The sequence below is a fragment of the Rattus rattus genome, chromosome X, assembly GCF_011064425.1.
Source record: "Rattus rattus isolate New Zealand chromosome X, Rrattus_CSIRO_v1, whole genome shotgun sequence".
Classification (NCBI taxonomy): domain Eukaryota; kingdom Metazoa; phylum Chordata; class Mammalia; order Rodentia; family Muridae; genus Rattus; species Rattus rattus.
Window position 1 is genome coordinate 110,125,805 of NC_046172.1, and position 26,399 is coordinate 110,152,203.

A 26,399-nucleotide genomic window follows, 5' to 3' on the forward strand; every position below is an offset into this window, starting at 1 on the left:
TAAAGGTAAACAAAAAAGGCATTTATTTCTAAGATATGGCTTAAGTACAGTGTTTATTAAGCCAGTTTTGGAATTAAAAAATTTGCAGCACAGACAAAGCAAAAGAATAGTCAGGGCACTCCTCAGATATTTCAACCTACAGAGCCTTTTTCTTCAGTTGTTTTTGATGTTTGAGTGTCGTTTTGGATTGGTCTGCGTGACAGACAGGTCAGACCTTGGGGAAGATTGGTAACCCACATCTTCTGCTGTTATGGGTTTGATAATATGGCCTGGCTTATTAACAACCTTGGGAGCAGTCAGCTTTTGGAATGCTCTCTGGGTGTTCCATGTGGATCCTATAGGATTCTGGATGGTCCTTTCAAATTGCTGATGGTGGGTGAATGGATACGGAAGCATCCGCACCTGGAAGGGAAAGAAGAGATTCAGTATGGGGGCCTCGGGTGCAATACTCTAAAGGCAGCTTAGAGAAGGCACAATGGCTCATGCTTAAAACCTCAGCATTTGCAAGACTGAGACATGAGGACCCCAAGTTTAAGACCAGCCTGTTCCAGGTAGTTCAGTTTTATATGACAATCACAGGGAAGTAAGCTTTTTAGAGGCCAAAGTACCTAAGTGTTCCCATACAGTCTTAGGAGTGCCAATCTGTCTGAAGTTATTTGGTACTCATACTCTCAGTCAGGCATAGCCAATGGTGTTGGGACTGAAAACCCAGAAGAGCACTTCTGTCTGGCTACACCAGTTTCATGGCTGCTAACCACTAGGTGCTTTTATACAACACTTGTGAAGCCCTGGAGTACTTGCGAATCTTTACGATGGATTCTGATCTCCCTATTCTCTTACTATTTTCTCCTTTCATTGTTTGAGATAGAGTGTCACCATGTAGCCCAGGCTGGCCTGAAGTCCCGAGGAGATCTACTTTCCTCTACCGTTGCTTCTTCATCGCTGGGATTAAAGGCGTGTGCCATCATGCCCGACTCCCTTCCTCTTTATGGGTGATGCTTTAAATCTGAATCCTGAATGCTTCCTGGTGCCTGTGCTCAGCTCCATCCTCTTCAGGCATCAGAGGATGTAGAGCTGGTTGGCCCAGACAGATAGCACCAGCACCAACAGGTGTGTAGACAGGAGAGTGATTTCCCCAAATAAAGTGTGAGTAGTGTGAGAGAACAGGACTCTTGAATTCCTGGTCCTTGTCTTGTGTTCTACTCCATCAGAGTGCTATCCTCTAGGAATACTTCCCCAACCCCAGTTCTGAAAGAAAAAGGCTGCCTTTCCCTGTAGGCTAAGGAAATCTTGTTTCGGTTGATGTTCTTTCTGTATATGTGATTGAGGGTTTGAAAGATAAGTTCAGTTTCAGGAGTCCTCTCCTGTCTTGTTACACTTCATTCTATTGCTCCTACAGTGCCTAGTTATAATTCAGTGGTTCGAGCTGAACAACACTTTCCCATGGGTCACATATCAGATTTTTATATTATGATTCATAACAGTAGCAAAATCACAGTTATGAATCAGCAAAGAAAATAATGTTATGGCTGGGGGGTCAGCACAGCATGAGGAACTGTAGTAAAGGGTCACAGCATCAGGAAGGTTGGGAAGCACTGAGCCAATTAAAAGGAAGCAAGTTGGGGATGTAGTTCAGCTGGTGTGCTTGCCCAGCACACACTAAGTTCTAGATTCAACCCCTGGGACCACATAATTCAAGACCCTGGGAAGAGTGAAGAACAGATGTTCAAGGTCACATTCAGGTATACAGTGAATTCAAAGCCTGAGCACACTATACACGAGATTCCCCTCTAAAACAAAGACAAATCAAAAGCAGGAGATTCCTGGCAATCATTTCCCGCTTTGCTGTGACAGTAGTAACTTTACATGAGCTCTAGGAAGGATGCCTGATCTTTTCTGAGACCCATGCTCTGAATTACAGCTGTCATCTGTAATTCGGCCCATTGGAACCTTCTCCTACAGTGTGGGTCCCTGCAGATTAAAATAGCGTTATCATGTGTGGCAGCGAGAGCTTCTCCATCCACTGAACCATTGCAGTAGCACTCGCAGGGCATTCCTTCCCTACCCATTTATATCCAGTTGTCAGCTTATATAGTCTCAGCTGGAATCAATAGTGGCGACAGTTTCTGCAGTGATGGCTTTAGAAGCTAAGATCAAACAATATGACTGAATGGTCATCTTATAATTTTTTGGTGAGGGCCGCACGTATCCCAGGCTGGCCTCCAACTGATTGTGTAGCCAAGGATGACCCTGAACATTTGATCTTCCTGCTTCTACTTCCAGAGGGCTGAGGTTAGGGATTACAGGTATGGTGTTAACTGAGCCCAGAGCCTTGTGCATACTAGGAAGTATTCAAGCAAATGAGCTTCATCCCCAGCCTCATCTCTGTTCTGTACCCATTACACAGTTTATTCCTTTTTTTTGGTTCTTTTTTTGGAGCTGGGGACCAAACCCAGGGCCTTGCGCTTCCTAGGCAAGCGCTCTACCACTGAGCTAAATCCCCAACCCCAGTTTATTCCTTTTTTTTTTACATGGGCAGTATAATTCATGTCAGTATCACACCACGAGGGGCAAACGTTGGGTGGGGAGCACAGGTTATGGGAGTTCAATGTCATTTTGGGTCACACACTCAGCCCTAGAGCAGCCCAATTTCTCTCTGGATCTTCTGCCTATTTTCTAACCTTTCCACTTTATGTGACTGTACCCAACAGTGCTTGGTATTGCCTATGGATATCTGGGGACCATGGTCAAGTTTCCTGCTACAGTGCAAACATCACTTGCTTAGTATTATTATTCCTTTTTTGAGATAGGGGCCTCACTATGTAGTTCTGGCTGTCCTAGAACTCATTCTGTAGGATCAGAGGTCCACCCACGCCCAAGCTCATCCCTTGCTTATGAACAAATGATTCCACTCATACAATCCTTCATTTTTCTGCTTTGTTCTCACTTTTCTTGAGACATGGCTCAGACCTTCTGGTTTCTAAGTGTTACCTTGACTACACGTACGAGCCTACTGCAGAGTGGTTCATTTTTACTTTGGCAGAACTCATTTAAAGCACAATGATCTGGCAGTATCAGCTCAATGTGTGACTTGGGGACTTCAGTACTGCTTGCAACGATGCTCTCTTCAGACTAAACCTGGTCAGTAGTTAGAACAGCACAGCCTGCCTGGCTTTGCTACTCTCAGAGGAAAAGACAAACTTGATCTGTTGGTGGTCATCAGGCATCCCAGTCAGGTATGGTGACACATATGCTTTAAGGGGTGCTGAAATTAGGGATTGGAGATGTGGGTCATGCCCAGCACAGAGGATTTGGAGTTCAAGGCCAGCCTGGGGGTACACTGTCTCAAAAACACAAAGGTAAACAACCAAAAAAGGAAAATATCACACATCCCTCTCACCACTGATGCTAAAATAGTTCTCTCAAGCAAAGGAAGCTGGCGGGGGAGATCAGACAAGTAGAGAGCTCTCTAAACCTTACCTGGTGAGCTGCAATGTGGATGTTGCGTTTCTCATTAATAATCACGTTGGGCAAATTCTTATCTTTTCTTGGAGGACCTTCAGGGGCTTTAATGAGAAACCTGGAAAACCAAATAGTAAAAGGAATATTTTAGTCAGGGGACATACTTAAGGGAGAGCTGGAGAACTATGCACTTCTGACAGGCCTTTTTGTCCTCTTACTGGCGTCTTTTCTTAGCACTGGGCTTCAGGTCCATCCCGCCCCACTCTCCCCAGCCAGGCAAGGTCAGATCCACATCCTTTGGCTTATTGGCCTGGACAGCTTCTCTCTTCTCTTTTAGGAACTCTTTGATGACATCATCCCCAGCAAAAGCTTCCTTTATCATTTGCTTTTGGTTTCTCTCCACTTCATCATCCTAGGAAGAAACAAGATCGAGGAAAAAAAAAAAGAAGAAGAAAGAAGAGTGAGAACTGGAACTTGTCTCCAGAGTGCTTCGTGACCAGAGCGAATCCTGGGTTATGACATCTTAGCGCCCCCTAGGGGGAAGTGCGGAAAGGATGATCATCGATTCGCAATAGGAACCCATCAGCCAATCACACTCGAATTTCCTTGTTTCTCTCTAGGGTAAATATCCTTAGCTCATCATCATGACACAATTTCAAACCTTCAACAAGTTAGTTTTAGGGTCAGAGAAATGATGGCCGGTACCAATAACAGAAGCTCCAAGTAGCCTGGCCAGAATGTGGACTTCTAGCAACTTATATACCCAAGCAGACAGGGTCCTTGTCTTACTAGTTTTAATTACTTGATTTGGAGTTGGGTGGAGGGAGCTTTGGCAGATCACTCACTGATCTTTGAATTGTGCCTGGGATCCATCCAGAGCATTCAGTGACTGCCTTCTCCTTTGAGGGCAGGTTGACAGTCACCCCAGGGAACTGTGGTGACTCTGAATTGAGGCAGCATGTGTGGCTCAGCTGTGTCCGCATACCTGCATCTGTTAAACTGACACTTGAGCCCAGCATGGCGCCATTGTAATCTGGACCTCTTAACTCCTCAGATACATTCCAGCAAAACAAACCTGTATTGACTGCTGTGTGTAAGAAGGACCCATTCTGTTTAACTGTCAACTACCCCACCATAAGCCAGGGATCCCTTCTGCTCACCAACTCCTCCACTGTTGTCGGAAGTGCCAGTGATGTCACAGAAGGAGTTCTTGTAGTCAGGAGGTTCTGTAGACTAATCATCTGCTCCTTCTTGTTTTTCCCCTTGGTCTGATTTTGTGGGTTCGTCCTCATCTGCTCCCCTTCTACTGAAGGTCTAGGGAGTTCCTTATTTGGAAGACTGTCCTCTTTACCTAGCTCTTCTAGTTCCTCCAGAGTTCGTACTCTCTCTGGCCTCTGCAGCAATAGAGGCTCATCTTCCTCTGGGCCAGGTTCCTCTTCCTGGACCAGGCCAACAGTCTTTGCTGGACTCTCCTTTTGCTTCTCGAATGGATGGTTTTCCTTACTGAGTTTCTTAGACAATGCCCTCAATTCAGATAACACCTCCTGGTTGGTAGAATCTGAAGGGCGGGGGCAGAAAAAGAAAAAGCCGCCAGGGATGAAACTTGCCAGTTTCCCAGTTAACAAGTATTTGTCAAGTAATTACTAAGTGCTGGGTACTATGAAATACATTCTAGTATGAACAAACAGGGCCCGATTTCCCAGGTAGTCGACTGCTAATGACCAGAACTGGGGCTTAACTTCCCTGTATAGTAAACTCCACTTGGAAAGATCACCCCAAGTTCTTTTTATTTATTTTCAAAGTGTGTGCTCGGGATCAAACCCAAGGCCTGGTACACACCAGCCCCCACCCCTCCCCCCAAAGGGAGACAGGATTTTCCTGTGTAACAGCCCTAGCTATCCTGGAAGTGACTCTGTAGACCAGGCTAGCCTCTCACTCACAGATATCTGCTTGTCTGCCTTCCAAATCCTGGGGAGTGGGATTTAAGGCATGTGCAATGTTGCTAGCCTCACTTCATACTTAGTTAAATAAACTCATTTCTTTTCATATAAGTACATGTCATATATTGAACCTATCTCCCCCTTTCACTACATACCTTAAGATTTTATAACCCGTTGTGTGTGACCTGGTCAAGAAAAAAAAAAATGGTGCTCGCTTCGGCAGCACATATACTAAAATTGGAAGAAAAAAAAAATGAAGTGGAGCTTTTTATTGCATACCATACTCTGAACTGCCCATTGCAATAACTAAAGTTCTTTCCTTCCCCTTTGGACTGTGCTTTCTAGCTTTGGCTTGATGCTCTTGTATCATTTTAGATCGGACCTTGAGACACCTGTACCAAAATTTTTCAAGAATAAGTTTCCGAGTTCGTTTCCATGGGGTGCATATGGGGGAGACATCCACTTTCCTTGTATTTTAGGTCATGGTTTGTTCTGCTGACACTTGCTGGGTTTACCTTTCTTGCCTACATGATCAGTTCCCTCCTCTCTTCCTGGAGGCCAGAATCTTACAATCTATCCCAGATTATCCTCAAATTTGCTCTATAGCCTAGGCTGCCCTTCGGCTTCCTCTCTTGTTTCCTAAGTACCAGGACTGTAGTATGCAGCACACTTGATAACCAGTTCTTATGGGGCTCAGAGGGAAACACTGGCATTCTGTAGTTGTACAGACTGGCTCCACAATCTCAGCCTTTAATGCTGCTTCCCAAAATCCTCAGAAATGATTGTTTATAACTACTAATTCTAGAAATCTCTACTTGAGAACATTTCTGTGAAGATCATCATAATGCAGTCTAATGGCACTGCTTTAAAAATAATTTTTATAGGCTAGGGGGTGTGGCTCAGTAGAAGGGTTGCCTAATGTTCATTAGGCCTTGGGGTTCAATCTCTAGCACTGTAAGAAACTAGTGCTGGTGGCACACACTTGTAATTCTAGCACTCTACAAGTAGAAGCAAGAGCATAAGGTCAAGGTCACCCTTGACATAGTGTTAAGGCCACCATGGGCTATATGAGATCATGCCAAAGGGAAAAAATTCCAGTAGCCTCCAGGGCATGAATATTGTTTACAGAAAATCTTGTCATGAGACCAAGGATATAGGGAAGTGGTGCAGCACTTGCCTAGACTGGTGTCCGGAAACCCATCCCAGTACTACAATAAGTAAACTTAGCATGAAGCCTACAGAACTAGTCATTCTGGGGAAGTGGTACCAGATAGAGACCCATAAAATCTAGCAATTTCAAAGAGTCACTTTCTCCCTTTACAAGCAAGACAAAAAATAAAATAAAATAAAAGCAAAACATTTAAAGCAGTTAAACAATTTCCCCAAATCTACCTGTAAGTCTGAAAGTACAACTAGGTTGACAGCATCTTACAAGATGCAAGTCTGTAGGTAGCAGAAAAGCCAAGCCACACCCTCTCTTCAAGGCTGAATGAGTAATGTCCTTCTGAAGACTCTAAGCCCCAAGAGCAGAAAATGTGTTGGAGCATATTGCATTTGCTTATCAAATGCCTGAGAAGAAAACTGGTTATTAGAAATCTAATTTCACTTCAGGGACCCAGTATACCCACTCCTGCAAAGCCCCTAGCCTAATCACTGTGTAGCACGTGTGGGCGAACATCTCCTTTTGCTCTCAGTCCATCCACAGCAATATGAAATTGTTCCTTGCACCTCCTCACAGCTCACCTTTTGGTTCTTGGTCACGCGCTGGCTCAGCATCCTGGTTGAGCTCTGATCTTTTCCGAAGGGATCTCCTTTTCTCCAACTCCTCCAACAATTTGCCTTCCTCTGCCACTGGTTTTTCATCTCCCTCATTTTTAGAGAACTCGGGGGCCGTAGGCTCAGGTAGTTGTTCAGGATCGGCCTGGATCTCATTTTCTTTTGCATCATGATTGCAACTCCGGAGCATCCACGGATTGGGTCCATGGGCAGCCTTCTGCACTTCATTCACTACATCAGGGACTAGGGCTTCTTCCTCTTCAGCATCTCTCTCTTCCTCACTCTCTGAAACAACTTGCAGCTTCTGTGTCTGTTCCTTGTTCTTAGCCAACTGTTTCTTGCATAGCTTATGGCCCTAGAGGAAGGAGTGCCCCAGTGCAGAGCTCTGTCATTAGATGACCACACAAATACCACTCCTCTCACTTTTTTTTTTTTCTTTTTTTTCCGGGCTGGGGACCAACCCAGGCCTTGCGCTTCCTAGGCAAGCGCTCTACCACTGAGCTAAATCCTCAACCCGCTCCCTCTCACTTTTTTTTTTGGTTCTTTTTTCAGAGCTGGGGACCGAACCCATTGTGGCCTTGCGCTTCCCTAGGCAAGCGCTCTACCACTGAGCCTAAATCCCCAACCCCAAATCTTAAAAACATTTTTTTTGGTTCTTTTTTTGGAGCTGGGGACCCAAACCCAGGGCCTTGCACTTCCCAGGCAAGTGCTCTACCACTGAGCCAAATCAACCCAACACACACACACACACCCCCACCCCCACCCCCACCCGCTCCCTCTCCTTTCTTTTCCTTTCCTTCTCTCACAGGGTCATTAGGCATCCCAGTCTGACCTTTAGACCCGGGTCCTGTGTCAGCCTTTCTAGCACTGGCTTTACAGGTATGTATCCCGACATTTCAGCTCAGGCTGCTGCCTTTGTTTTTCCTCAGAGTGCTGGGGATGGAACCTTGGGCTTTCAGCATGCTGGGTAAGTGCCCTCTACCAATGGGCTACAGCCCAGTTTTCCTGTTCATTTGATATTTCCTACAGGCATCTACTGTTTAAACATTGTGCTAATAGCCATGGAATAAAATGGGAAGACAATATAACCTTAAGGAAATAACAGATGAAATACTATGATTAAAAAACCAAACAAAAAACAAAAACTAAAACAAAACTCAAGTTCCTCCCTCTTTTACTAGATCTGCCTTTCATCCTTTTTCACCGTTTTCTTGTCCAGTTCCCTCTCTGCCTTAAACGTTTTTCTGATGTCTCTATATTCCTTGCTTTCCATTCATCCTTATGTCTTTTCCAACTCTCCCTTTGCTGCCATCCTTTAGTACCACTTGTCCTTTTCCCTCCAATCCCATCACTTCTTGTCCAGGTCTTACCTCCAGGTCATATTTTGCCATAATGGCCTTTGACTTGGCCCACTTCCCACTGTTTTGATGCTTAAGGCTCATCCGTTCCTGGAAAGGAAGGACAGAGTGAGTTCTGTAACACCTTCTAGGGACAGTTGTTGGCAAAGGTGAGGAAAGCAAGAGGCAATCTCACCAGCATTCTGGCTTTTTCCATTTTTTCCAGTTCTTCCAATGCAGCATCAGGATCAACCTTCCTTAGCTGCTCAAAGTCTTTGAGGGCCTTCTTGGCCTTTCCCTTCTTCACAATTTTGTGATATCTACAGGGTAGAGAGGAGGTGGGAGCTTAGGTTTGGCTGAAACACTGAATGCCACATGCAAAAGTGGCCATGCTATCCAAGGGGTTTCCTTACACAGGTGCTAGAATGGCTACCAGAGCTGGTTGACTTGGAGGGAGCCAGTATGGAACCTGACAGGGCTGACAGGACTCTCAGACCCTCCTCCAGACTTCTGCAGCGCACATTCTCCTGTTTCTACAGCTCTAAGGAGGAACAAAACAAGTTCCAGAGAGGCAAAACAGCCAAAGAGAAGTCCTACTGGATTCAGCAGCTGTGGAAATTCAGAGCTTACTCTACAGAACCACTCCATGTTCTTTGGAAGGAGAAAGTTACCAAACAGTCCTCTTCTTGCAAAGTCAAGCATGAATGCTAAAGCCAGAGGAGAATGTGTTACTGAAGCAGGTGCAACTACAGGAGGTTGGTTAAAAAAAAAATGACCAGTCATTCCTACACAGGACTCCTTTTCCACGACACTAATTGCCATGTTAAAAGTTCTCTTCAAAGAAGTTGTGATTAGCCACACCATTTTCTTCCAGGAGATCCGTAGCTTCCTTACTTTTTACTTTTGATTTTCTTCATTCTTCGAGCCCTGGCTTCATAGTAGGACTGCAGAGCTCGGGCCCTCTGAAGCTCTGCTCTGCGAATCTTAGCCTACAACGAATGACATTTATAGTGACTCCTGGACTTGAAGTCAAATGCTGGGAGATGCATAGCATGCCTCGGTGTGTGAAATGGTCTACATATACCACTTACCTCTTCCAGGCTCATGGCTTTGAGGGAGGCTTTTTCCACAGGGGTCAGTAAAGGGTCTGTCACTGGCTGTTTGTTCTTATGGAGGAGGTTAAAGATTTCCTGTTCCAGTGGACTTCTTGCCTTAAAGAGGTAACAAAGCACATCAAATTTTAGGTTCCAATCTGGCTGTTTCAGAGAAACAGGCGATGCCTTTATTTTATTCTGAATTTTAAACATTGTCTCTCTCTTTTTTCCTCCCCCTCCCTCTGCCCCACCCCTCCACCTCCCAAATGAAGCTAGCCCTGGCTGGCCCGGAACTCTCTGTAGTCCAGGTTGCCCCGGAAGTCATGGTGCCTTCCTGTCTCAACTTCCCTAGTGCTGTGATTATAGGCAGGTGCTACTATACCCAGCTTGAGTTTTTTAAAAAAATTCTAGTTAAGACAAGTTCCACAGGACCTCAGGCACTCTTTTGTAAATATTTGGGGGATCAGTTTCCTTTATCAGTGATCAGAAAACAGAACTCTTATTTTCTTAAGAATATAAGCACGATACCCTTAAGTCAAATGCTGGGAGGAAAGAAAGCAGCACCAAATTGTCATGTTAATTTTAAAAGTCCAAAACTGTCAGAAGTGATGGCGATGAATGCCTATAATCCTTGCACTTGGGAGACAAAGGCAGGATGATAGCTACAAGTTCAAGACCAGGCTGGGTGATATAGCAAGCTTCTGACTCAAAGAAAGTAAAAGACCCCTACAATGCTTTACATATTTGAAACAAGCACCAATTAATTACCTTAGAGCTGGGAATCTCAGGGTCTTACCATAAGCATCCTTAAAGGAATAGTTCTACAGGGAAGGAGATATTAGATCTTAAGCATTATTTGCCATTGATCATATTAACTGGAAAAAACCAACCTAGAGGAGAACTCGAATTTTTTTTTTTCTTTTTTTCGGAGCTGGGGACCGAACCCAGGGCCTTGCGCTTGCTAGGCAAGTGCTCTACCGCTGAGCTAAATCCCCAACCCCGAGAACTCGAATTTTTAATGCACTTACATACTTAGGTAGTGCTGAGGACTGAACTCAGGGCCTTGCGTATGTGAGGTGAATTAAGTGCTGTACAACTGAGCTGTTTAATTTTCAAGCCCTCTTTTTTATTTTTATGATATAGGATTTTGCTATGTATACCACAGCCTGGCAGGCCTCAAACTTCTATCTTAGCCTTCTAAGTGCTGGCATTACAGGTATGGGCTGCTATGTCTGATTTCCAACTTTCTAGTCATTATGAACAAGACAAGAACAGTCATTCTTAAGTATATTTTCCTAGTACTTTATGGCAGGTATGTGTTTTAATTCCCTGAGCATAAAAAGACATTGCTTCTTAAAAAAAAAAAAGACCTTCATATAATCATCCGGCTTCCTTGTAGATAAAAATTTACCTCGACCCATTTTCTAACTAGGCTCCAACTCCTTCGTTTCCACTTACTTTTGCATGTTGGGTGGTATCTATGGAATAAATAAACCGTGCACCAGTCATTTCACATGTCAATCAAAAACCCCATTTGCTGCTTGACTGACATTGTGAGGATGACTAAAATAATCAGGCCAGTCACACCATGGTCCATCCTGACAGGGCACAGAGACAGCCTTAGGCAACAGCCACTTTCAAACTTCACACACATATTATGCACGTTTTTCTTCAGCGGCCACATGCATCATGGTCAATATTAAACTTACAAATATCTGAGCCAACGCATAAATACATATCATCACATGTTACACAGTGCTATTGATTTCGCCGTAAACCTAGTCTACTGAATGGTAAAGGTGCATGTTCTTCCATTTTTAGTATCTGCAGCAGTCATCAATCCCAGGCTACAAAGTGATTTATATTACAATGTTGTAATCGCCCTTCAAATTCAATTCAATTTGCCAACATGTATTGATTGTAGCTACATTCCAGGCACTTGTGAGGGGTGCTAGGACTACACAATTAATTAAGATAGATCCTGTCTTCATAGAGCTCAGAGCAAAGTGCTATATGTGCTACTAACAGCATAACATTAATGGGTTAAATGTTATTCTATAAAGGTAAGCACACAGGAAGGAACCATGAATTCTGATTAGGAGATGGGTGGGTTAGACACGGAAGGAAGTAACTCTTAAGAGTCAGGCTTTGAGGCTTACGCTCAGTTTTTTCAGGAGTAGGAAATGTCCAAACAGATGAGCATAAACAAAAACACAGGTACCAGGAAATGAATGGTACCGAAGAACAATGTGTTCAACACAGCTAAATACTAGGCATTTTATATTTTGTCCTCTAAGCAGAGTGCTTTTGATGATTTCAATTTATTTTTACATTGTGTGTGTGTGTGTGTGTGTTGTGTGTGTGTGTGTGTGTGTGTCTGTCTGTCTGTCTGTCTGTCTGTCTGTGTATGTAGGTATGCTCAGAGGATATCTTTTGGGAATCAGTTCTTTTCACCATGTGGGTCCTGGGGATAGAACTCAAGCTGTCAGGCTTGACACCCTTACTTACTAAACCATTTCACTGGCTCATGATAGACTTTAAGTATGACAGTGACAATTTTGCGTTCCAAGATGGAAATCTTGATCGTTGTGAGGACCTTGACAAGGACGGTGAAAATGAAACTGAAGAGAAAACAGTTACCTGTAGCCATAACAGATTTCTACAAGACTAGCCACCACCACATGTGCTAAGGGAATGATCCAGGTTTTCAGCCTAGGTGACCAAATAGGGAGTTAGGCTGTTACCAGAATAAAGGGAGTGGTCAAGGCTTGCGAATCTTGCGAAATGTAATGATCTGTTAGGATAATACACAAGGAGACCCAGGAGATGACTGCTTTGTCATAGAGGCTGTGAGACAAGTCTGATTGAGAGTGACAGCCAACTCGAGACTAAGAATTAAAAGGCCCATGAAAAGCTGGTGAAATAAGGCATCAGAAGTACATAACAGAAGCCAAGGGGGAGAAACTAAGAATGTGGTATGTCAGTGCGTTGTCAAATAGGCTGAAGACTATGAATGAGGGCTTGGATTAGGGAATGGAGACTCATTACTAATGTCCTTGGAGATAAGTGACAGTGGAAACCAGCTCTCCCCAAACCATGCCCCCATTGGATGATACTGAGATTTGCTTCCTTTTGTAAAAGCTTAAAACGGAATTTAACTTTCCCATTTTTTTTTCCTATCCTCAATTTTTTTTTTTTTTTTTTTATTTGGAGACAGAATGTTTGCTAAATTGTCCTATCTGGCTAGACCTTTCAAACTCCTGCCTCAGTTTCCCAAACAGCTAGGATTACAGGCTCATGCTATCATGCCCAGCCCTACATTCCTTGATTCTGTCTTGAACGAAATCCTCTAGTTTTACCCTCCTCCCACGCGGGTAGAAACTGTAGGTAAGCACACTATGCTAGGCAGACTGTCCCTTTCCCTAAGACGGATCTCAGGGCATTCCAGGCAAAAACTATGACACACAGCCTAGCACTTCACTTTTTATAAAAATCAGTTAGTGGTTCCAATGAGGTTCAATAGATATATTTAGTTTTTGCTCATAGTCTTTACAATTCTGGTAGCAAACTAAGTATGGTGGTGCATGCCTGCAATTCCAGGACCCTGAGAGGTTGATGCAAGGAGTCAAGGATAGCCCGTGCAAGATGCTGCCTCAAAACAAAACAAAAACAGTGAGTGTACATTACAAATTTTCAATCTCCAGTAGGGACATTCGTCATTTATTCTCTCTCCCCCTTTCCCTTTCTGTCTTTGAGATAGGGTCTCACTGTGTAGCCGTGGTTAGCCTGGAACTCACAGGGATCCACCTGCCTCTGTATCCTGGGTGCTAAGATTAAAGACATGCATCACTACGTGTAGGCTTCACCCAGCAATTTCTAATGAACTCCCTCGGAGAGCATATTGAGACAAAGATTTAATGGGGACACTTTGGGGGAATGCCGGTGCCAACCGAAAGAAAGGAGAGATGGTGAAGAAGTTACCTTATATCCTCTCCTTATAAAATTTGAATTTTACAAATGCTTTTTCCTGCGTTGTCTCACTTAATTCTCTTCAGCCGGAGTTAAAGCAATTTTACAAAGCAAAACCCAAACTACAATGCAGGCTTTTTGATTGTCCACCCCCAGAATCCTCATTTATTACCCTCTTTGGGACTCTGAACTCCTAATTTGCAAGAACAGAACTAGAAGCTGCTAGCCCAAACTCCTTCCTTATCTTTCTGTACCGTACTAGCATAGACTCTCAGGATAAGTAGAGCTTATGGGTCCTGCTCACTGGGGAAGAGGCTGTGCCATTCTCAGTGTAGTCTCCTTCACCAACATGGCACTTCTCCTGCTACCTCCCAGATCACACTATCATTTGGAAAAAGCAAAGTACGGAACAGTGTGTAAACTACTACTTTCCCCAACAAAAAGCAGGTAAAAACCATGAATATGTAAATAAAACTCTAAATCAACAGTAAAAGTTGAGACAGGGTAGGGTGAGACATCACTAACTATGTATCTTCTGTGCTTTGTTATTATTGTTGGAAAAAGGCTTTCTCTGGGTAGCCCAGGCTGTCTTGGAACTTGATCTGTAGACCAGGCTGGCTGCAAACTCAGAGATCTGCTTGTCTCTGCCTTACCAAGTGTTGGGATTAAAGGTGTGCGCCACCACCACAACCACCACCAGGCATTCTTTATACTTTTGAACTCTGTAAATTGTTATTACCTCTTACATTTTTCCCTAAATTCTCCCTTCATCCTGCAGTCACACTTTATACTTGATCTCTTTTCCATGTAGAAAAGCAATGGTCCTAGAAAGAGAATGCTAGTGACTTTGAAAATACCATCAGAAAATAGAACTTAATTCCTTAAGAAATGACTATTTGTTTAGTTACAGTACAAGCAATGTAATTTTAACTAGCCTTCATTAGCTCAACTTACTGATAAAAAAGACATCATTTCTGTTTCTTTTAGAAAACACAGAAATGGGGTTGGGGATTTAGCTCAGTGGTAGAGCGCTTGCCTAGTAAACGCAAGGCCCTGGGTTCAGTCCCCAGCTCTGATAAAAAAAAGAAAAAAAAAAAAAAAAAAAAAGAAAACACAGAAATATGAAAAAGCATCTGTTTCTCTCTCTCTCTCTCTCTCTCTCTCTCTCTCTCTCTCTCTCTCTCTCTCTCTCTCTCTCTCTCTGGTTTAGGTAGTTTTCTTTGACTATTTTGTCTTGAACACAGACCAGTCTAGAGACTCCATACCAGTGGTATATTAGGAAAGTGGCTGGCTGTTCTGAAGTTTTTCATATAGTAAAAAATAGAGACTCTAGGGATCAACTTTAATTTTGCTAAGAATGTAACTGCCATTCTACTTGAACCGCATCATTCCCTACCAACATCATTTGGTTTATAAGGAGATTTCAAAACCACTAAGAATGCCTAATAATAAAGAAGAGCTGGAACATTAAAACCTATCCAACTTACATATCCATGATCATGCAAAATAGCAGGGGTTAGTGTTTGGGAAACACAGCTTTAAAATAGTCCTCTCAACTCAGTCATGAGTTATTTGCTAAAGTTGTCGTTAAAAAGTAATATAGGGGGCTGGAGAGATGGCTCAACGGTTAAGAGCACTGACTGCTCTTCCAGAGGTCCTGAGTTCAAATCCCAGCAACCACATGGTGGCTCGCAACCATCTGTAAAGAGATCCGATGCCCTCTTCCGGTGTGTCTGAAGACAGCTACAGTGTACTTAATATAGAATAAATGAATAAATCAAAAAAAAGAATAATATATATCGTCACAAAATCAAACTAATGGATAAGAAAGAAAACACAGGGGCTAGAGAGATGGCTCAGTGGTTAAGAACACTGACTGAGGGGTTGGGGATTTAGCTCGGTGGTAGAGCGCTTGCCTAGCAAGCGCAAGGCCCTGGGTTCAGTCCCCAGCTCTGAAGAAAAAAAAAAGAAAAAAAAAAAAAAGAATACTGACTGCTCTTCTAAAGGTCTTGAATTCAATTCCCAGCAACCACATGGCAGCTTACACATGTCTAACTCCAGTTCCAGGGCTTCTGACATCCTCATACAGACATACATGCAGGCAAATTGCCAAGAACTTAAATAAAGATCAATTATATAAAAGAAAAAAAAAACTTAGTATGTTTCCTTTATCTTGGCAATTGTCTTAGTTTGTATTTCATCACTGTGAAGAGGTACCATGACCGAAGGAAACTCACATAAAGGAAAACATTTAACGGGCTGGCTTACAGTTTCAGAGGTTCAGTCCATTATCATCATGGCAGGTAGCATGGCAGTGTGTAGGCAGACATGGCGCTGGAGGAGCGAGGGTTCTACAGTTTGATCCGAAGGCAAACAGGAGAAGACTGTCTTCTGCAGGGTAGAGCCTGAGTGTAGGAACTCAGAGCCCACCCCCACAGTGGGGCACTTCTTCTAACAAGGCCATACCTTTTATTAGTATTACTTCCCATTGGCCAAGCATATTTAAGCCACCACATTCTACTCCCATAAGCCCCCATAAGCTTGTTAAACACATGAGTATATGGAGGCCTTACTTAGCTATAGCACACTTAATGCAAAATACATTTTGTCCCACTTCAAAAGTCCCATAGCACACGTAAATGCAAAATACATTTTGTCTCACTTCAAAAGTCCCATAGCACACGTAAACGCAAAATACATTTTGCCCCACTTCAAAAGTCCCATAGCACACGTAAATGCAAAATACATTTTGCCCCACTTCAAAAGTCCCATAGTCTTTAACAGTCTTAACAATGTTTAGAAGTCCAATGTTAAGTCTCTTCTGAGATTCATGCAATCTCTTAACTGTAATCCCCTATAAAATCAAAATCAAAAAGCAGATCACTTTTTGCATTTGCTAGATACTTCCAGTATCACAGGATATACATTACCATTCCAAGATGTCATAATGTAGAAATACTAGACCAAAGCAAGATAAAAAATGAGCTGGTCAAACTCCAAACTCTGTATTTCCATGTCTGATGTCCAACTTCTTTCAGATTTGTTAACTGCAACACAATTCCTTCTTTTGGGCTGGTTTTACTCCCTGATAGCTGCTTTCCTCGGCAGCTATCCTATGGCTCTGGCATAGCTAACATTTTGGGGTCTCCAAGGCAACTTAACTTCACAGCTTCTTGTTCCAATGTCTGGGATCCATGTAAGATCTTCTGGGCTCCTCCAAAGGGCTGTATCACTTCTCCAGTCCTGTTCTCTAGCATTCTAACTCTAAGGCTCTGTTGACTCCGCTCCACTGCAGCTGCTCTTGGTGGTCATCCCAGGTACTGGCTTCTCCAATATGCTGGGGTCTTCTGCTGCAACGAGGCTTCACCAATAGCCTCTCACAGGCTCTCTTCATGGTGCCAAGCCTCAACTTCTTTGCATGATCCCTTCAGTCCTGAGCTGTCAACTGGAACTGAGGCTGCACCTTTACCAATGGCCTCTCCCGGCCTCTCCCACTATCCAGCCTCAGCTGCTCTCCATGACCCCTTCATGTCTTCAAAACCAGTGACCAACTGGGTGATTCTTACACATTACCAAGTTTGGCTGTCAGCACGATGTCTGTCTCTGGAACACAGCTTCTTTGTGCTCCCAGAAAATACTTCCCAGAAGATTTCACCACTAATTTCTTAGCTTCAGCTAACCAGTATCAACTGTCACAGGAGTCCCTTCTACTTTTCAGTCTAAAGCCAGAGAGACATGGCCGAAGATGCTGAGTTCTGCAGGGACTTGCTGGGGCTGGAACATGGCCCTCTTGTTCTATTATATCACCAGCAGCCTCTGTTTTCCAATGTTTTCATTCACTGCCTAAGCTTAGCTGTTCTGTGGCTGACCTTGAACTCTACATGCCTGTCTCCTGAGTTTTGGGATTAAAGAAGTGTACCACCATGGTTGGACCTAAACTTTTCTTTACCTAGGACTTGCTCTGTAGCAGGCTGGCCTTGAACTCAGAGATCTACTTACTTCTCTCTTGGGATTAAAAGGATGTACCATCATGGCTGGACATAATAAACTTTTCTTTAATTTCTTTTCATAGGATCTGTGTAAGTTCTAGATTGTAGTTCATTTCAGATATAGTCAAGTTGGGACAACCAAGAATAGTGATCACAATTCATTAACTGTCAATTTGACACACAGTATTTCTCCTTTTGTCTAAATGAAATAACCAGGTCACAATGAAGCCTAACATAATTATCCCTCATATAACTGCAAACACATAAGGAATAAACTCAGCTTGGTGGGATCTTGCTCTGAAGTTACCACTGCCTTAATTCCATTTAATATCCTTGAACACGGGATTTAGCTCCTGTGTTTATTTCCTGATGCTCTTTAATACTTGAACCATACATTTTCTATTTTTCCTTTCTCAGTTTGCTCCTTCTGATCAAAGGTGCTTCATGAGAGTGAATCACAGGACAGAGAGTCTATGCCAGATTTGAGATGCCATTTTGAGATTTCCTTTGTAATTAATCTAAATCTCTTCACTTTAGCCTCAGGCAGACTCTTCAGACAAGGGAAGCATGGCAGCTTGGAGACAGACATGGCGCTGGAGGAGCCTCTTAATCTAAAAACAGCCAGGCGTCTCTTCTGCAGGTGGCCTGGAGGAGGGTCTGTTCCACAGTGGGTGGAGCCTGAGCACAGGACCTCCAAATCTAACCCCATAGTGATACACTTTCTCCAACAAGGCCACAGTTCTTAGTAGTGCCACTTCCCATGGGCCATGAGTATTCAAACCACCACAGCAGCCATATGTTATGATTATAGGTCTGTATCACTGTGGTGTCTTTGTGGTGAGATGGCTTAACAATAAAACTAATAAAGTCATGCTTTAAATACAAGAATAATAAACAAAATGATTATAGAGCTGCTGTATGGCTTGGCAATATATTACCTGACTGACAGAATATAGTATCTTTTCTTTCTTTCTTTCTCTGACCACTAAATAAAATGACATCAGCTGCCATAATCTACTCATTCAAACTGGCTGAATCTTCAAGGTTCGCTCATTTTGTTGCACTCACCTTCCACTCACAAAACACATGTTCCATGGGAACAAAAGTCGGCTCCTTCTCCAGAGGAAAGACCAGCTGCTCTGCTGCCCGGTTCTTCTGAACAACAGAATCCCATTTGGAGAGGGCTTGTGAAGTGTTACTGAAGGCCACTTCTCTGTGGACCTAAACCAGGCAAAGTATATAAAAGGACCATGAAATCCCACACCACACTCAACAGAATAACAAGACACCTGGAGGCAATGTTTCTTAACTGGTCCCTGCCCCATTAATCAGAAGCCTAGGGATGAATGAACTTGCTTACTTTTGAAGACTATAGCTGCCCCAACTTTATCCTCTCTTCTCAGTTCAAGGACTTCCCTCTAATGAATGGACCACTTTCTATGTAACTTACCCGTTCAACCTCTCCTTTGTGAAGAGGTAATTCCAAAGTCTTCTTTGATTTGACTCTATTCAGTTGCTTTTTAACAGCAGCCAATGAGGATGAAGATTTAAGAGGTTCAAGCAAATCTGAAAGGGCCAATTTTTCTCCAGATCCTGTGGAAAGGCCAATTTTCTGGTCAGTTTTTGAAGTAAAATGAAATGCAATATAATTTAGGGAGTTCAATTCTTCATCCCGAGCTATAGTGACACCCTAATGGTGAACATTTCTAAAGATGTGTTGAATCAATGCTATTAGTAGTATAGTTAACTGTTCTGAGAGGTTCCACTGGTGACTATTAGAAACACAAAAACTCATTCAAGCTACCTAAGTTCAAAACAGGGTGGAAAAATTTGGTTATCTATAGACAGTAATTATACTACTAGACCCTTTTCTTTGGTGGGGGGCAAGCAGAGTATCAGAATGTAATCCTGGGTGGCCTGAAACGTGGTTAGGCTAGGCTGGCTTTGAACTCTCATGGATACACTTACTTCTGCCTCCTAAGTGCTGTGAATAAAAGGTATAAGCCATCATATCTGATGGATGAATCATGAATTTTTTGTTAAAGATTTATTTATGTATTATAGTGTTCTGCCTGCATATATGCCTGCACACCAGAAAAGGGCATCAGATCCTATTACAGATGGCTGCGAGCCACCATGTGGTTGCTGGAAATTGAACTCAGCACCTCTGGAAGAGCAGTCAGCGCTCTTAACCACTGAGCCATCTCTCTAGCCCTTGCTCTTTTTTTGAAACAGGTTTCTCTGTGTAGCCCTGGCTGTCCTGAACTTGCTCTGTAGACCAGGCTGGCCTCAAATTTAAGAGATTCACCAGCCTCTGCCTCCCAAGTGCTAAAATTAAGTCTGTCCTACTACTGTCCAGTCTGTCATGTAGTTTTTTGTGTGTATTAGCATTTTTTAAAGATTTATTTATTTCTTTATATTTATGTTATGGCCATTTTATTTTTATGTAGTGTGTGTTCAGACACACCAGAAGAGGGCATCGGATCTCATTATAGATGGTTGTGAGCTACTCTGTGGTTGCTGGGAATTGAACTCAGGACCTCAGGAGCAGTCAGTGCTCTCAACTGCTGAGCCATCTCTCCAGGCCTCATCATGTTTTTTTTTTTTTCTTTTTTCTTTTTTTCGGAGCTGGGGACCAAACCCAGGGCCTTGCACTTCCTAGGCAAGCGCTCTACCACTGACCTAAATGCCCAGCCCATCATGTATTTTTAATAGGGATTATATTGTCCTTTTACCCTCCTCCCAACTCGGAGAGAGCAATGGGCTCTTAGGAGGGTGGGGCACATTAAACATAAGCAAACCTTAGATACTGCTAAGCTTTGTGCCTTTCTAAGACTTAGTATGTGTTCATTCTTTAGTTACTGTTTTCCTGGACAGGGAATCAATGGGGCCAAAAAAAAAAATGTGTGGCACTTCTCCCTAGGTCAGGCCTGTAAGGATCTATCATCATATTTCTTTTCTTTGGAGGACTGGGATTCTCTGTCTTGAGCCTTTGCCTGGTGCCATGCTGCATGCGTTGAGAAGAACCATAAGGAAGAAGATACTGATATTTCAGAAGCCAGAAGAGGAAAAAAAAGCCAACTCCTATAGGTTAAAGACTAGAACATAAACCTGAGAGTGCAGTGCTAGAGGAAAAGATCACCACCTTAACTGGCCAAGGAAGGAAACTTCCTATTGTAGTGGATGGTGTAGCAGAGACTCAATCACCCAAGAGACTGCTGCTGGAACCCAAGGGAACAGTGGCACAACGCTTAGCTATAAATGGACTGTCTGCATTACCCTCTTCAAGGGAACACCGTAAAAGAGGGAGGCAGAGATGCCCTGTTATACAGCAGTTTCTTCAAAATGGAAACATTCTCATAGGAGATAAAGGGAAGGCTCATGAGTCTCACAAGGTAAACCAATGTCATGTGTCTGGGAAGTTGAAACTTACTAAAATTATCCAGGTCACTCCCCTCGCTTTTACAGATGAAGTAAACAATTGCTGAGGGAGGGGACCTGACCAGTCAGCCGCAGAGAGGTTTTCTTATTCAAGTCCTGCACGAAGTCTAATGGCAAGATCCAGTTATTCTACTTCTGGGCCTATACCCAAAAGGTGCCCCACTATTCCACAAGGACACATGCTCAACTATGTTTATAGCAGCTTTATTTGTAATAGCCAGAAGCTGGAAACAACCTAGATGTCCCTCAACTGAAGAATGAATAAAGAAAATGTGGTACATTTACACAACGGAATGCCATTCAGCCATTAAAAACAAAGATATCATGAATTTTGCAGGCAAATGGACGGAACTAGAAAATACCATCCTGAATGAGGTAACCCAGACCCAAAATGACATGCATGGTATGTATTCACTAATAAGTGGATATTAGTCAAAATAGTATAGGACACCCAAAAAACAATCCACAGATCCAAAGAAGTTAAGCAAGAACAAAGGCACAAACAAGGAAGCTTGAATCTTACTCAGAAGGGGAAATAAAACAGGCATCAGAAGTGGATGGAAATTGGCAGGGTGCATCTCTGATACTAGCTGGAGACCTGGGATGGGGAGGTTAAGGGGAAATCTATGCAGGTAACCCTAGCTGAGACCACTAGCAGTGGGGGATATGGAGATTGAAATGGCCACCTCCTATAGCCAGGCAGGACTTCCAGTGGAGGGAGGGGGACATCAACTCATCCACAAAACCTTCAAAGCAAAAATTTACCCTGCCTACAAGACTTGCAGGGATAAAAATGGAGGTTGAGGGAAGAGCCAAACAACGACTGGACCAACTTGAAATCCATCCCACAGGAGAAAACCAACCCCTGACACTTGGCTATGCTTGCAGACAGGAGCCTAGCAAAACTGTCTCTTTAAAGGCTTCATCTAGCAGGACATGGAAACAGAGGCAGACCCACAGCCAAACATCAGGTGGAGCTTGGAGAGTAGGGAATAGGATTGAGGGAGCTGGAGGGGTCAAGGACACCACAAGAGCACTTACACCATTCAGAGACTGAACCAACCAAAAAGCATACATGGGCTGAACCTAGGCCCGCTACATATTTGTAGCAGATATATAGCTTGACCTTCTAATAATTGGAGTAGGGATGTCTCTGACTCTGTTGTCTACCATTGGACCCCCTTTCACCCAACTTGAACTGCCTTTTTGGTCCTCGGTGGGAGAGGATGTACTTAGGCCTTCTGGGACTTGATGTGCCAAGGCAGGGCGGTATCCTTCTTTGAGAAGGGAAGGGGGTAATTGGGGGTTGTTAGGGTGGGACTGGGGAGGGGAGGGCTGCGATCAGGATGTAAAGTGAATAAATAAAAAAAAATTAGTGGGGAATAAAAGAAATCTAGGGACACAGTATTCTTGAGTCCTCACTAGTGATGTCAGTAATGCAGCTACTTTTGGGTCATTCTAGCTCCTATGAGTAACTCTTTACCCATATTCCTGTTACTCAGCCCAATATAAACTCTTTGGCTCACACATACCGAACAATTCTGAAGGCTCCAATCAAGTCTAAGAGCCAAGATATTGTGTTAGGAGAAAGCCCTTCAAAACAGAACTTGATTTCCTCATGTTCCGGCGGAATACTTGTGTGTCCTAACTTAAGCATCATGAGAGAATAGGTATGATATATAAATACAACTGTGAACACTAAAGAGCTATACATGCACAACAGCTAAGCTGGTAAGAGAAGAAGCTACTATCATTCCAGTCACTTTATATAGCACACACATTTAATCCCAGTGCTTGGGAAGCAGATAAAGGTGGATCTCTGTGAGTTCAAGGCCAGCCTGGTCTACAGAGTGAGTTCCAAGACAGGAAGGGTACATAGAGAAAAGGTATCTCAAAAAAAAAAAAAAGAAAAGAAAAGAAAGAAAGAAAGAAAGAAAGAAAGAAAGAAAGAAAGAAAAAAGTTTCAAGTCACTGTAAGCAATAAGTAAGTAAGCAAGCAATCTTACTGAGCTCCACAGAAGGTACTGATCTAAGCATTCTTCACACAACTACACTTAACCCATTCCCACAGGTAAATATTTATGGTTCCACGCATAAATACCTTTTCAAAACTTACCTTCAGAACTAACATTAAACTCAGACACTTTCAGACCAGCTTCAGATCTCTCAGGCAATTTCCACCTAAAATTAGGGGGGAGATGATATAATAGAAATAGACACATTTACATTGGGAACACTCACGCTTATTTTGTTTCGAAGGTGCTAGAATCTACGGTTTCAGATATGCTATGCAGGTGTGCTACCAGTGAGCTCCACCTTTTTTTTCAAAAGCAGCTTTGGTTTTACAGTTCACGCCCACAAAGGTTGGCTCCCGTCACTGAGCAACCAAACTGTTCCTAAACATAGTAACCTGATCCCAATCTCATCTTTTAATATAGAATCAGCCCTTAAAAAATACAATGTGGAACAAGGAAAAAGCACAGATGGATTTGAACCCAAGACCTGTCACTTACAAATGACTGACCATGGAGATAACATTGAATTACCTTCTTTAATGGAGCTAACATGTATTCAACGCTTCCAAAGACTATAGATGAATTAAATAAAGCTCCCAAAGTGAAATGCTCTAATATACAGTTATAGCGATAAGGAAAGTAGCCATCATACAGTTTGTTAGTTTTTTTTTTAACTATATGCTACACACACGTGCTAGGATTGTTACAAGAGACAATAACAGTCTCAGAAACAGCTAGTTAGACAGTCAGCAGATGGCATAAGACTTAAAGGCCATTGCTGTCAAGCAAAAGTATTTGAGAGTTTGTTTGATCCTCCACATGGTGGAAAGAACCAACTTCTACAAGTTGCTCTGTCATGTCCACTGGTGCTACATAGCAATACCCACATGAAAAAAGCAAGAGCAAGCTTATAAGGTGGCCAATCTCACAGGGACATTACCTATTTTTTCCACTAAGGGAACCAATTGCTTCCAGAAGTTTTTGATGCTTTCTTTCTCCATCACTGTCCGCCTAGACACAGAAAAGGAAAATCCATCAGGACAATGAAAGGAGGGAAGAGACAACTTGGAAAAAAGTCCATATAAAAATTTTGGTTCTGGGGGTTGGGGATTTGGCTCAGTGGTAGAGCGCTTGCCTAGCAAGCGCAAGGCCCTGGTTTGGTCCCCAGCTCGAAAAAAAACAACAACAACAACAACAACAAAAAAAAAAAAAAAAAAAAAAAAACAAAATTTTGGTTCTGGTTGTTAGAGAAAAAGGGAATCAGATGAGATATTATATGCAAACACTCTAATACAAGCTGGAATTGGAACTAGGAATTGTTTCAGAACCCAACATCTTCACAAGCAATGTAAATCCTTGGTAATTTGGGAGCTAATATCCTGACTTTCAGAATATAGCTAAAAATACACATAAAGTGTAATAGTTCAATTCATAGCCACAGTTATCAAAGTGTTTTTTCCCCCTCAGGAGAAAACTCCCACTGGCCTTTTTGAGCCAGGGTCTCACTATGTAACCCTAGCTAGCCTGGAACTTGCTCTTTAGACCAGGCTGGCCTCAAAATCATAAAGATCCACCAGGCTCTGCTTCCCAAACGCTGGTATTAAGATATTTTACACAGGAGGAAAAACAATTTAAGTAGTTTTGTCACAGGAATAGGTTTAAGATTCAGTTAGCTTCAGAGCAAATTCTAGCATAGCCAGAGCTGCACACAGAAACCTTGTCTTGAAACCCTCCCCAAAAACAACACCACCCCCCAAAAGACATCATATGTTAGAATTGTATTCACCTCCCCTTACACACACATTTTTCTTCCCCTTTCGTCTCCAGGAATGTTTTGATCACCATCATTTTGAGACAGTTCAACAGCTCTCACCTACCTCATCTTCACTGTCACTCAAAGGGTAGTTGGTTGGCAAATCCATTAGATCGTCCTGCTGGCTCAAAGCCAGAAGGCTGTTTTAAAAAGACAACATAGAAACATGAAACAACTCTTCTAATTAAAATAACCTCTGAACAAACAGTTCTCAACCTGGGGGTCAAGACCCACAGGGGCCAAAAGGTCCTCTCCCATGAGTCACATATCAGATATCCTGCATATCAGATATTATGCACGTTACAATTAAAAACAATAGCAAAATTTTAGTTATGAAGCAGCAAAACTTTATGGTGGTGGTGGGGTTGTCACCACAACATGAGGAACTGTAGGGCTGCAGCATTAGGAAGGTTGAGAACTACTGGTCTAAAATATCAGTTCGTTCAGTTCTAAGTATTCTTATCTGAGAAGAGGTGCAAAAACAAAACAGAAGGTAATTAGTTAAACTGTCTTAGAAGGGAGTCAGGTATCACTTCCAAGATGACAATATCGGCATGGGAAAGACAACACTGGTTAGTGGCTAATACTATATTTCTATTACTTATGGTGCTTCAATTTCCCATTGACGATACTGCTGTCCTTTGAGGCAAAGGTAGTTTCCTAATTAACCATTTAAACGTGGTTTTTGGTTTTTCTTTTGAGAGTTTTTCTGTGTAGCATTAGATGACCTGGACCTTGCTTTGTAGACCAGCCTGACCTAGAACTCACAGAACCTGCCTCTGCCTCCCAAGTGCTGGGATTAAGACATGGGTAACCTTTTAAACATTCCACTGATGCTTCTATGCATCTCCCACCGGTCAGGTGCCTTGATTAAGTGCAACTTATTGAAACTTTAACCGTGATAATTTGTTCCCAGAACTGGGGAAATAGGGGAATGATTGAAACCAACGAGTAAACGGGTGCTTAATGTGATTAGAATTTAGGAAGAGTCTACTACCACTTACCAGTGGATCTCGGTATTTACTAGGCAAACATTACCAAATGGACTACATTTAGATTTTCTAAGATTGAGAGGTAACACAGGAAATACCAGAGGGGAGGAAACACTGTGGATGACTCTCGCACAACTTGGCACTCAACTGCCTGCGCAGGTCGCGCGTGGCAGCGGCAGAAAATGGGCACGTGACAAAGGGAAATCAATAGTAACTTTAAGGGAAATCGATAATAACTCTGCCAAGAGGCAGACGATCATCAGGCCTAACAGCGATGCAAATTAAGAGCCGAGAAACAGGAGCGAAATCTATTTAAATTAAGGGGCTTTAGGATTAATCGCCGATACATTAACTACTGGCAGGGTCTTGGGAGGCGAATCTCAAACAAACTACTGTTTGTTAGAAGATGGCTTCCACTTCCCTAAATGCAGGAAATTCAGCCCTCAAAAATACCCGGGAATCTCCTTTCCCTTTTACGTCTTACCCCTTCGTAGCTTTGATCGCGCTCATCTCAGTAGCCGGTAACTCACATGGGTCAAGAACGGAAGCCAAAGAGAGAGCAACCTCTTTG

General features: G+C 42.9%; 1 protein-coding gene across 1 annotated transcript; it reads right to left on the reverse strand.

Moving 5' to 3' along the window:
• Positions 1 to 26,399, reverse strand: Utp14a (UTP14A small subunit processome component). The gene is given in 16 exon segments (XM_032889940.1): positions 1 to 174; positions 177 to 402; positions 3,481 to 3,580; positions 3,681 to 3,874; positions 4,623 to 5,020; positions 7,146 to 7,515; positions 8,531 to 8,626; positions 8,712 to 8,835; positions 9,410 to 9,504; positions 9,607 to 9,726; positions 18,636 to 18,788; positions 19,018 to 19,160; positions 23,125 to 23,189; positions 23,964 to 24,034; positions 24,901 to 24,976; positions 26,313 to 26,399. Coding segments are annotated over 16 exon segments (2,295 nt in total). The 5' UTR covers positions 26,339 to 26,399; the 3' UTR covers positions 1 to 136.